General features: G+C 37.3%; 1 protein-coding gene across 8 annotated transcripts in view; it reads right to left on the bottom strand.

Annotated features, from left to right (window-relative positions):
• Window positions 1-5,279: 5,279 nt before the first annotated feature.
• CNOT2 (CCR4-NOT transcription complex subunit 2) overlaps window positions 5,280-11,153 on the bottom strand; it is a 94,474-nt gene continuing 88,600 nt past the window's right edge. For all 8 annotated transcript variants that reach the window (XM_086749271.1, XM_086749221.1, XM_086749247.1 and 5 more), the window contains one exon: window positions 5,280-6,427. In XM_086749271.1, the coding sequence (XP_086605397.1) occupies window positions 6,341-6,427 (87 nt within the window). In that variant the 3' untranslated portion in view covers window positions 5,280-6,340. The remainder of the gene's footprint in view (window positions 6,428-11,153) is intronic.

Raw genomic sequence — 11,153 nt, 5'->3', positions numbered from 1 at the left:
TCCAAATGGACGATCGAGCAAGGTTTGGCAGGAAAGCTATGAAGAATCTACACTGTGACGTGAATATAAATGGATGTAAATATTGTCCTTGGTTGCACCAGCGCACTACCACATTGCCCTCGGGCCAGCCACTGTGAAGTAGCCTTTCCTAATACCAAACTGTTTCAGAAAAAGTACTCTGGCTCTTAGCCAGGGATTATTTTTATTTTTACTGATTTTGTTCTTAAACCTGCAATAGGTTTTTATGCCAGAAATTTTATGCCTCTTGGTGAGTCCTTCATCCATTCCCATCAGTCAGGCTTTGCCGCCAGCGCTTGTGGTGATGGCAGTCTCTAATGATGGGGCTTGCTGCATAGAGCTTTCACATTATAAACAATAAAATTTTTCATCAGGTAGATTAGTTGCCTGCCACTTGAAGACACCTCCCTGAGGGAAGCTCTGGCCCTGCTTTCTCGGTTTAGATGGGCTGTGACTTTTCATCTTCCTTACCTTCTGAACCGCTGGCATTCAGTCCCCCTGCATTCAGCACTCGGTTCAGCTTCTTGCTGTCCCCTGTACATAAAGCACCATCAGCCGAAAATTAAGGTAACAGCTCACTGGGTGACACAGTAACCTTGAGAGTTAGCCTTCCTGCGTGCATCCAACCCTTAAATCATCCATAGTGGGAGGAGATGCTGAGGCTGTATTTTAACTACGAACGATGTTTAACATCCACCAGGTAATCTCATTGGTTTTGAAGTTCCACACAAACAACTCACCAGGACTCAAAAAGTCTATTTGAATCAGTCCAAAGTGAAAAATGACCACTGATGCCCAGTTTGTAAGAAGGTAGAGTTGGTGAAGACTTTAGCTCTGCTGTCTCCTGCCACTAAGCACACTGGCTCCTGAGAAAGTCGGCGTAGAAAGTTAAATGTCTGTATGAAGTTTCCAGCAATAGGAAAACTGGTTGCTACCTGCTTTTTCGGGCCCTTCCTTGCCCCGCAACTGAGAAGCAGGCTTACCTGTGTCCAACTGCAGATCACTCACCTGAGGGAAGCTCATAGAGCCCACGGCGAGGATGCCTCCGCCTCGGTCGCGTCCCTTAACACCGGACAGGCTGCAGTGGGGCTCGGTCACCACACCCCCACAGGGGCCGGCTGACGGGAATGGGCTCACACATCCCCGTTTCCTTGCAGAAGTCTAGTGGTGCTCCTCGCGCTGTTGACTGTGGAGCTGCCTCGCGCTGTCTTCCATGAAAGTGCCAGTAACAGACTGCATTTTCAACTAGCAAATGTGTACGTGCACAATAACAAAACGCCTTTTTGAAACCAACACTGCGATGCTCACCAGAAAGTAAAGTGGCCTTCAAAGGGAGGGATATCCCAGCCGGCTGGTAGAATAACCCAAACAGCTTTTTTGTCCAAAAGAAGAACTGTAGAAAAAGTTGAAGAGAGTTTCCACAGAATTTCACCGATGTCTGCATCAGACAGAGCAGTGCCGGGACGCCCGCCTTGCCTTCGCTCCTCACCAGGGCTGTTCTACAGGCGACGCAGGATGGCGCAGTGGTGGAAATTGGCTACTTCGCTGGAATGTCTGTCTGTTAAAGCAGAGGGAGCTCAAACAAATGATTTTGCAGAAAATTATTTTGGCATCTTCAGCACAAAAATTCTGTCGTATGTCCACATCCACCAATGGCATGTTAATACAAACAAGGGAATATGAGATGCAAGTGATAAACCAAAATCTAGAAAAATAATATGCAAGCTCAGTTAGCACTGCTAATTCTCAAGTGAGTCGATTCAGCAATATTCAAAACTATTGTTTGATGCACTTTAACATTACTTTCAAAAAAATAAAGTTTAAGTCCAACAGTAAAACGGTTTTAAGAGAAAAACCTACTGAAGTAATTCAAACCACCATTTCAACGTAAGTCAGCCAGCTGCATTTCCTCTGGTATTTTACATGTACTAGAAGATTTCCGATTTGTGGAAATTGGAGCATGCTTATCAAAGGAGAAAAGAAAGGAAAACAGCTACACCGTGTTAATTCTTGTACTATGAGAACTTTTGTATGAAAATAAAAGCATCACTTGTCAATCCAGACTGCTTAGCCCAATCTACATTCTTTACTGGAATTCAACTTTCACTAGTGTAACTTGTAGGCACTGCTAAATTCTGAGGAACATGATGAATGGGTATACTATTAAAAAACTAAGCACAGTCAGAAATTTTGCTTTAATAGAAACATTTGTTGTATTTAGGATCTTAGATCAAAAGCACTGTCGAGCTACCTCATGCTTAGGATGTGTGTTTAGCAGCTCTTCTTGAGTGTGACTGAAAGCAAATCGTTTTTTTTTTGTTTCAGTCGACATAAGTACTTTCAATCAGAAGTTACAGTGAATTAATTAAAAAAAAATTAAAGTGTGTTCCTTTTAGGTGACAAATATCTTTAAAACCATGTTATTTAGAAACTGAACAGCCACCTTCAATAGGCATGGCCACCTATGAGCCATGTGGGAGTGAGCTGCCTGCCTCCATGCCTTCCAACACTGCTTAGGTTGTGCCAAAGACAGCTTCTGGTCTCTTTACAGTCCACAGAGTCCCTCAGCACTTTGCAAACAGTTTCACACCTGACTACAATACACAAGTTCTTGTCTTGCATACATTCTCAGTATTTTTTTTTTGTGTGTGGAAACTGTAAAATGGAAACAGAAAAGTACAAAAAAAATACTGAGAGGATTTCAGACACGACACACAGCGCAGTGGTACAGTTACACATCATCATACTGTATAGATGTCATGTCTGTGGAACAGCGGCGTGGTCAGTCATGAACCCCGACACACATGCAGCCGACACTTTAATGGAGGTCACAGTCACGTACCATATAGTTTTACCCATGTGAGTATCTGCAGGTTTCCCTGGATTACTCAGGTCTTCAATTAGATTAATCAAGACCATGAAAGTTCTCACACGCTTAAGTAGTTGTGGCATCAGCTACCAAGGCAGAGATTGAATCCTGGGTGGTTTTTTATTTGTTTGTTTTTAAACACCCACATGGAGTGTCCCTACCTCCTTCCTCCATGACTCCCTGGTAGCCTCTATTTTCCCACAAGCAGAGCCGTTTGAGTAGTAACTGCTAAAATAACAACTGCAAGTGTTTCTGTAATACTAGGGACAACCAAGTGGGCACAACCCATTTTAACCCTGGAAATTGAGGGTTGTGGATTTCCAGAGAAACTGTAGCTAACTACTCAATGAAGATTTATAAACAATGTGCAATAAGGAGTGATGAATATGAGAGCATGTTACACAGGCCAGGAACAGGAATACTTCTACTTGTTTCCAAGAACACCGGGTTTACTACTCCAAACTTACCTTGCATGTTGTTGTACAACACTGTAAATACAAAGGAAAAATAATCCACCTGAAATAAATGTATTTTAAAAATAACATTCTGTTCTCTCCCCTTATTCATTCATAGTGTAGTATAATATAAAGCATATTAAATAAGCTTCAGATCTTAATTGTCACTATTAAAAATCTCCAGGTCAACTCAGTTACCAATTTGCCACGTGTATAAACGTGTGAAGGAGGGCTGAGGCTTTCTTCCTTTCAGAAAAAAAAAAAAAAAAAAAAAAAAAAGCAGTACGGGTTTTTTTTCCAATTTCTTAATTAATGGGATATCAGCTGAGAGGTGTTTCCAATTTTACTCCTTGTTTTCTGTATAAACCTGTTTCTCCCGCTTCAACCCAGAGTGCAATATGAAATAAGTCACAGATTTTGAAGTCTTCATTCATGCTTATCTAATCGACAAGCAAGAGCCAGACTGTTCTTCCCCCTGGAAAGAGCAAACCACGAGTTCCCTGCTCACAGGTGAAAAGTTTGCTAAAATCAAGTATCTCACATTTTTGAAGTATCATGCAGTTGAATGCATCAAAATGACTGTTTGGAGAACTTAAACTCTTAATTTCAGCTTCACTGTTTTTAAAGTACCATAGGTATTTAGTAGAATAAGATACCATACATAATGTAGTTTATCCTGCTCCCTTTACCATATCTGTTGTTCATTTCCATGAGACAGGCTATGCAGAGGAGAAATGTCATTAAAAAAAGCCCAAGCCCATATAGTATGAAATAATCACACTTGATTTGAAGATATAAACATCACTTCAGGAATCTTAAAAAAAAAAAAACCAAAAAAAAAAAAACAAAAAAACCACACAAAGATCACAGTGGACCTCTGACAGTAAAAAAAGGTAATATTAATTGTGGAGTGAGCAAGATCCTTCTGGAAAATTATCCTTTTTAATATATAAGTTTATGTTTAAATAGTCAAATATATGTTTGTACCTGCTCCAATTCAGAAAAAGAAAAAGCCATAATCTTTTTCACCTGTTAGACATCATCTGGATTATAACCATCCTCTTATTTCAAGCTGAGAGAGTAGTGTGCTTTAATAATAAAAACAATTATAATCAATAGGCTTAAAATAGATATTTGAATAAGTTTAGGATTTAAAATTGCTATACACCTGCTACAGAATCACAGTAACGCCATTAATGTTCCAATTTCCAAGCACAATTCAATACATGCCAACAAGCTGTTTTTGCAGCACACAGAAAAATGAGTTAAAACCTAAAACTAAAACCCCATGGATTCACTGACATGTGTTTTGCTCTCTCTCTTCTTGCTTTGGTAATTTCAGGTATTTTGAAGCGGTCTGCATCACCAGGGGCAACTCAATGAGAAGCAGTAGTCACATCAAGAAAAAGGAAACTATCTTTGGACAGTTCAGGTTTTTCTTCCTCTGCTCTAGAGAACAGCTGTAATTTTCAGAACCAGTGTATGTTCATGTTTGTTTGTGTCTGGAAGTTCCAGTAACAGTGATCACCAAATGAAATGTATTTCTGTTTTAAGTGGGAAAATACCAACCTGGAACTAAGCTATGATCAGTCGTATATCAAGCTTCTTCGAAAGTTTTCCTTCTGTGACGAATTCTTGAAGCATCTTTCTATCATTCGAAATGTTACCCACCTCCCTTTTCTAAAAACTGTTTGCTACTTGCTAATTATGGAGAGGGGATCTGAAACCAAGGTTAACCAAACTTTTCGGCTGTGAAAACTTTACTGTGGAAAAGAATATAAATCTTTCATAAATTTACATGTCAGCAGCAAAAAGATTCTTCGAGTGTCTTAACCACTGTACAGCTCGACAGCTTTAATACTTCAACTTTTTTTTTCCTCCATTTTTCATTGTTGAAGAAATAATTTCACAATCTCAAATCAAAGTCAACACTGCAGTGAGGAGAGCTTTTCTACTTTATTACAAAGAGAAGAAGCCTTTATGTGGTCAGAAAATACAAGATTGATCTTTTTTTTTTTTTCTCTTCCTATGAAACGCTGCTGTTCAAACAGCCAGAGTGAATTGTCTCAGTTCACTTCTTTAAGTCCCATCACATTCACTTGGGTATGGATGTCCTTGGCTGCTGAAAATCTGGCCCTTTAGTGCACAGGGCGACAAAGAAGTCCCCTGACCAGCAGTTCCAGAATGTCCCGTTTTCATATATTGCATCCATGCACACCTCCTAAAAATGAGGTACAGCAGGGCAAACATTTTCCAAAATAGATGTCATATATATAATATATACACATTCGTACATACATACCTTTATTCATGTGATGTCCAAAAATTTAAAAAAAATGTACACATTTATTACAAAATCGTAACAAAGACTGGACAGTGTTTTGCTCATTCTGGAAAGATGAAGCTCAGTAATACACAACTCTGGAAACTAACCAGAGAGTGTGGCAATATCTTTCTTCTAAACAGTCAGATATTCTTGCATTAAGCTTGGCGAAAACTGCCTTTCAAAAACAGAAGGGGAAGTAAAATGAAGGAAGCAAACCTTGCTCATCTTTCCAAATGAAATACGAGAAGGATCTTCACATAAAAATGCACAAACATTTTTTATTACCAATAGTGCTACAATGAACAATGCAAATTTTGTTGTCTAATTTTTTGTCTTTTTTCTTTTTTTTTTTTTGTTTTTACATTTTGGAAAACTAAGTGGTAAACTTTTGTCAGTGTACTCGCTTGTCTTTACAGACCCAAGCTTGTCTGCTGGCAAAAAATAAAACAAAAACAAAAATTCAGACCCTGCTCAAACTAAAGAAAAACAATTACAAATTTAGTTGTTGGGCAGCACATAATTAGTAAGGCAGGACCTCAAAAGGTGACCCTTCACATGAGCCAATTGCCAGATCCTCAAGGAATTAAAACCAGGATGCCTGAGCCACATCAGTTCTGCAGTTATGTTGAGTATTGTGCTGAGACAGCCATACCCCAAGAAAAAGGGAAGTCTTTAGAAGGCTTGCTGAGCAGGGTTGTAGTTGAAGGTTGATGGCAGATGAGGCCTTTCTTCTAGTTTGTCATATTCCAGATGGAACTCCTACAATTAAAATAAGAAGAAAAAAAAAAAAAAAAGACAAAACCAAATAAAACAATGTATCTTTTACCTGTTGAGAACCTTTTGTTCTACCAGCCGTACTGGAAAAGCACAAACATGGAAGAGATCAAGTTCTAAGTTATGTCAAGGCAGAAACATGTGATTTCACCCTCTGGGATTCTGTGTGTTAATTAGGAAAAAAATCAATATCCTAGGCCATTACACTTGCAATACGTAAGTTCTCCTATTAAATGTTACATTACTCTCAGAACCCTAGTTATGACCTCAAACTATTTTCTTATATATATACATATACACACAAAACAAATACACCATCGTGACAAGAGCTGAATTATGAATAAAAGCTTCTGTCTTTCCACAGTTCATATGTACAGAGACTTCTTCTGGATGACCTGAAGTTCTGGGATTTTTTGTGCCATACTATCAGACTCAATACTAAGTTAGAGTAGCTAGGTTTCTCCTTCTTAGTACAAAATTGGGAAACATGATCTAGGCAAATTACTGAAACCTATTTAAGCCAGAATTTAACAAAATATCCCACCACGTTTCGTACTCAGATTTAAGCTTCAGGCTCACCCCACCCTCCTGTACATCCTGAGCTCCTTGCTCCTATATCACACTTTGCCAACATCGTTCATAACAAGTTCTCCTGGTGCTTTATAAATGACCACACAAAATAAAAATCTTTGCCCATGTACTCAGATGCCACACAGACTACTGATTCATAAATAAGCAGCTTTATTGTCTCACCGGTACAATCACCTGTCTCTTGTTTGAGAGTGCCTGGTTTGCATAATTGTAAAACATTTCAGAGATCCAGCAGAAATTCTTATTCTGACTACAGCAGCTACTACAAATCAGACTGTAACCACTCCTGATGTCTAAATGCATCTTGATTATTACACTGAAAAAAGCAGCTTTCTTCCCTGTGACCTTAACTTGTGCACACAACCCTAACCAGTGCACTTTAATATTTTCGTGCTTATTAACTTCATTAACGCAAAAATGTATAAGGACGTACTTAAATATTGTATTTTTTAGATACTCTCAGCAGTTTAACTGTGCCTCATCCCCATTTTATCTTCATTCAAGAAACAGAGTAAGCAGAAGTTTCAGAATTGTTCTTTAACGGAATTTCTTGGTAATTCCACAACAGCTACCTTGCACATGCAGAGTGATTTATTTTGCCTAGCTCAGTGGAGAACCTCAGGAGAACATCATCTGTATCTGCAGAGTAAACTTACTCCGCTATTTTTACATATGGATGAAAACACTAAAAGTAGTGAATAGATTATTTTAGAACACTCTCTGAAGTGATTAAATAGTGTAATATTTCTGGTTTTATAGGTAGACAAACTATATTAAAGGCCAAGCAATGCAAGACCCATAATAAAATCTAGAAAATCTGATTCAGACCTCTCTTCTTTAGGCAAAACAAAGGTCCATCTAACATAGAAAGAATGTTCAGCATGGTAAGGAAACAATATAGGGGAAAATGCTAAGCATTCAGTAAGTCTGTATTCCCCACACAATACTGCCCGTAAAGCTGGAAAATCCTAGCAAAACCTACGTGATGTTATAGCCACCTGCACAGAATAGCAGCACATCTACTTCATTTCTAGTTCCCCACTCTCTACTCCAACCAAGGGGTTTTTTTATAGTTGGTTGTTTTTGTTTTTTTTTATTTTGGTAGTGGATTTGTTTGTTTGGGCTTTTTTAGGTTATACATACACAAGTCAATTGTTTTCAGCATTCCTAATTAACACTGCATGCCAGTTGGTGTATGTTCTCCTTTTGTGCAGATACAAACACAACTGCTGATACTGAAGAGATGCCTGCTCCCTCCTTTTGTCAGAAGCAAGATCAAGGTGTACAAATCTATGAGGGTATTTTGGTATCAAAGGCTGCTTTAGGTTGGGTGTTTCTTGAGTAATTCTGAAGTCAGTTTATAATAGAAAAAAATACCACTCAAACTTCTTCCACATTCATTGCTTTCAAAGTTTCCATTTTGCACATAATCATGGAAGGGTCTGCAGATTACTATCAATCTACGGTCAGCTGTTGGGGAATTGCTGCTTTAACAAAATTGTAAACAAAGAGAAGGGTTAATATCAAAAGCTTGAATCAGTTACCTGAACCTCCACACTCCCTGAATCTCCTTTAAAATTACCCATGGGAAACAGCTACTTAAACCAGTAAGACAGTATCAGTAGCCTAAAAATGGCTTTCCAAACCTAGAGATGGTTGCCTGCCTCTATCGGCAGTAGCAGCTGCGAGCAAGGTGTGTGTCTGAAAGAAATGCTCAGCAGCTTGAGCAGTCCTTGTAGTGCCACGAGTTGGAAGCCTCTCATTTAGAAGGAATACGATTCCCTATCAAATTTTCTTTAGCAGTAAGCGAGTCGATACTTAAAATTGTCATCAATTTCTAAAATAAACAGGTTTAAAATAGCCTTTAAGATTTGCATCCCAGTGTCAGCAACGCTCAAGTCCAGTGTCCAGTACTGTGTAAGAACACCTAAAGTTATACACGACAATATCAAAAAAAGAACTCATTGACCAAATCATTTTGAAAACTAAAAGGTAATTATTTATTACATATAGAAAAATACTTGTATTACAGGTATACTTTATGGTTTTCCTTTTGATTCCAGGGGCCACAGCGGTTTAGGATGTAAATAGAAGAACTGGAGATTTTAAACATCAACAGATACAAATAAAATTTTTTAAAATGGCATTTATCCATTGACAAACATCTATTAAATTGTTTCATTTTCCACATGGAAGTAATTATTAAAAATTAAATAGTTTTTATTAAGCAAGAATAATGAATATTAAACGTGTGTGGAAACTTACAGCACACGTGCAACACTAAATAAATTGTTGTATGCAAAGAAATCAATCACTTCTCATGTCACCCTGAAAACTTGTTTTGATGGTAAAGTTATGTCAGCCTGCACGTGCACAAACAATAACAGGTAAGAATACTAAAGATAGAAAAGAATTGCTTAGGGTGATCCATATCATTAACAGAGTAAAACAAAACAAAAAGTTAGCTGAAAAGAAGTGTCCTGAGGACTAAATATTCTGGACTTTTAAAGTCCATCAAAGCAGATGGTAGAAATCCCATGGCTAGCCCAAAAATTCCAAATGAGATTGAAAAAGCAGCATTTATACTGGCTTAAAAGGTGGATGTAAAGTCACAAATTTACATTAGAGGTTGAACTAAAATGCTATGGCACATCTCTACTAGAATAACAAATTTATCTGTCTAGCAGTTATAAAAGTATTTCAGTTAATACTGATCTTAAAAGTATAGGGAATAATTTAATATAGGCAGTAACCCTTACAAGCTAATAAACACTTGGAAATGCAACCTTCTCTCTCAAAAAGAATTCCAGGTTTTACAACTAAAAATCAAAGTAAAAGGGTTTTACAATCTTGTTCCTTAAACGGGATCAGTTCTCCTTACTTTTCAAAGGAGAAATTCCAGACAGTTTATTTCAGACTATTTAAATCAGGATTTCAGTAAATGTACAATTGTAGAAGGCATTTTTGGTCTCATATCCACTTCCCTTCCTCTCTTTCATGTCTCCTCAACAGCAGCAAACTATACAGCCAAATCCTCAGTGAAAAATCCAAATGTCTTTAACCATACTGTACTTTCCACATGTCCTAGGATGAAAGACCATATATACAGACATATCTGTAATCAGCATTTTCCTCCATTTTGTTTTGCATTTAAGGTGAACTTGAAGTTTATTGTCATTCATATTTTTTTCACTATTTACTACCACGTATCAGCATAGAATTAGACTTTACTTCTTAAGAGTTTAGGAATTTTCTCATTACTCAGCTATTTTGCTACATTTCCTTCTTTGATCTATTATCTATTAGGAATATAAAAATAGAGCCTACAGCTTACAAAAAAAAAAATCAATATATATATTTGATGTTTTCTTGAAAGAAGTTATTCACTTTACTGGGCTTGGTTAAAACTAATCTAGGACACTATCAGAAAAAATCTGTTAAAACACATCTGGGTTATGTGTTTAAAACTTAGTCTTAAGATTTAGTAATTTTATCTAAAGTAAACAGCTACACTTCACTGTATCTATCGTGATACAGTATAACGTAAAATAGGTACAATAAATACGTAAGGTCATAATGCACCATGCCTGCAAAGCACAACACATCATGTGCTGCCCTATATTTGAGCATATACACTAGAACAACAGACAAATTTATAAAGCACCTTGAAAAACAATTTAACTTGCACATATAAGAGAGAACAATTTACCAGAAATAATTCCTGTCTGACTGCTTCAAAAAAGGACTAATGAAACCGTTACGCAGAAATTACTATTGTGGCCTTCTAAGGAACTGATATTCCCAGTACTCTCCAGTAATGTAGCAGTTACAGTAAGAGACTGCAATTTATCAGAATTCGTTTTTTTTTTTTTTCTCAGCCTCTTATATTTTTTTATTTACTGAAACAGTATTTAATACTTCTTCATTTGTTAGAAAACATTACTTAGCTACACTTTTCTTCACATTCAAAGCAACTCAGGAGTTATCAAATACTGCCATGCTTGTTGTGATAGGTCTATGTTAGTTTTCCCCAAAGGAAATCTTAACTCCAGAAATTAGTATCAGAACTAACACAATACCAAGATCACACCTGACACACATCTATGTTCTTATTTATATA

This window comes from Chlamydotis macqueenii, chromosome 1 (assembly GCF_036417535.1).
Source record: "Chlamydotis macqueenii isolate bChlMac1 chromosome 1, bChlMac1.mat, whole genome shotgun sequence".
Taxonomy (NCBI): Eukaryota; Metazoa; Chordata; class Aves; order Otidiformes; family Otididae; genus Chlamydotis; species Chlamydotis macqueenii.
The sequence above is the reverse complement of the archived record's forward strand: the minus strand, read 5'-3'. Positions and strand labels throughout refer to the sequence as shown.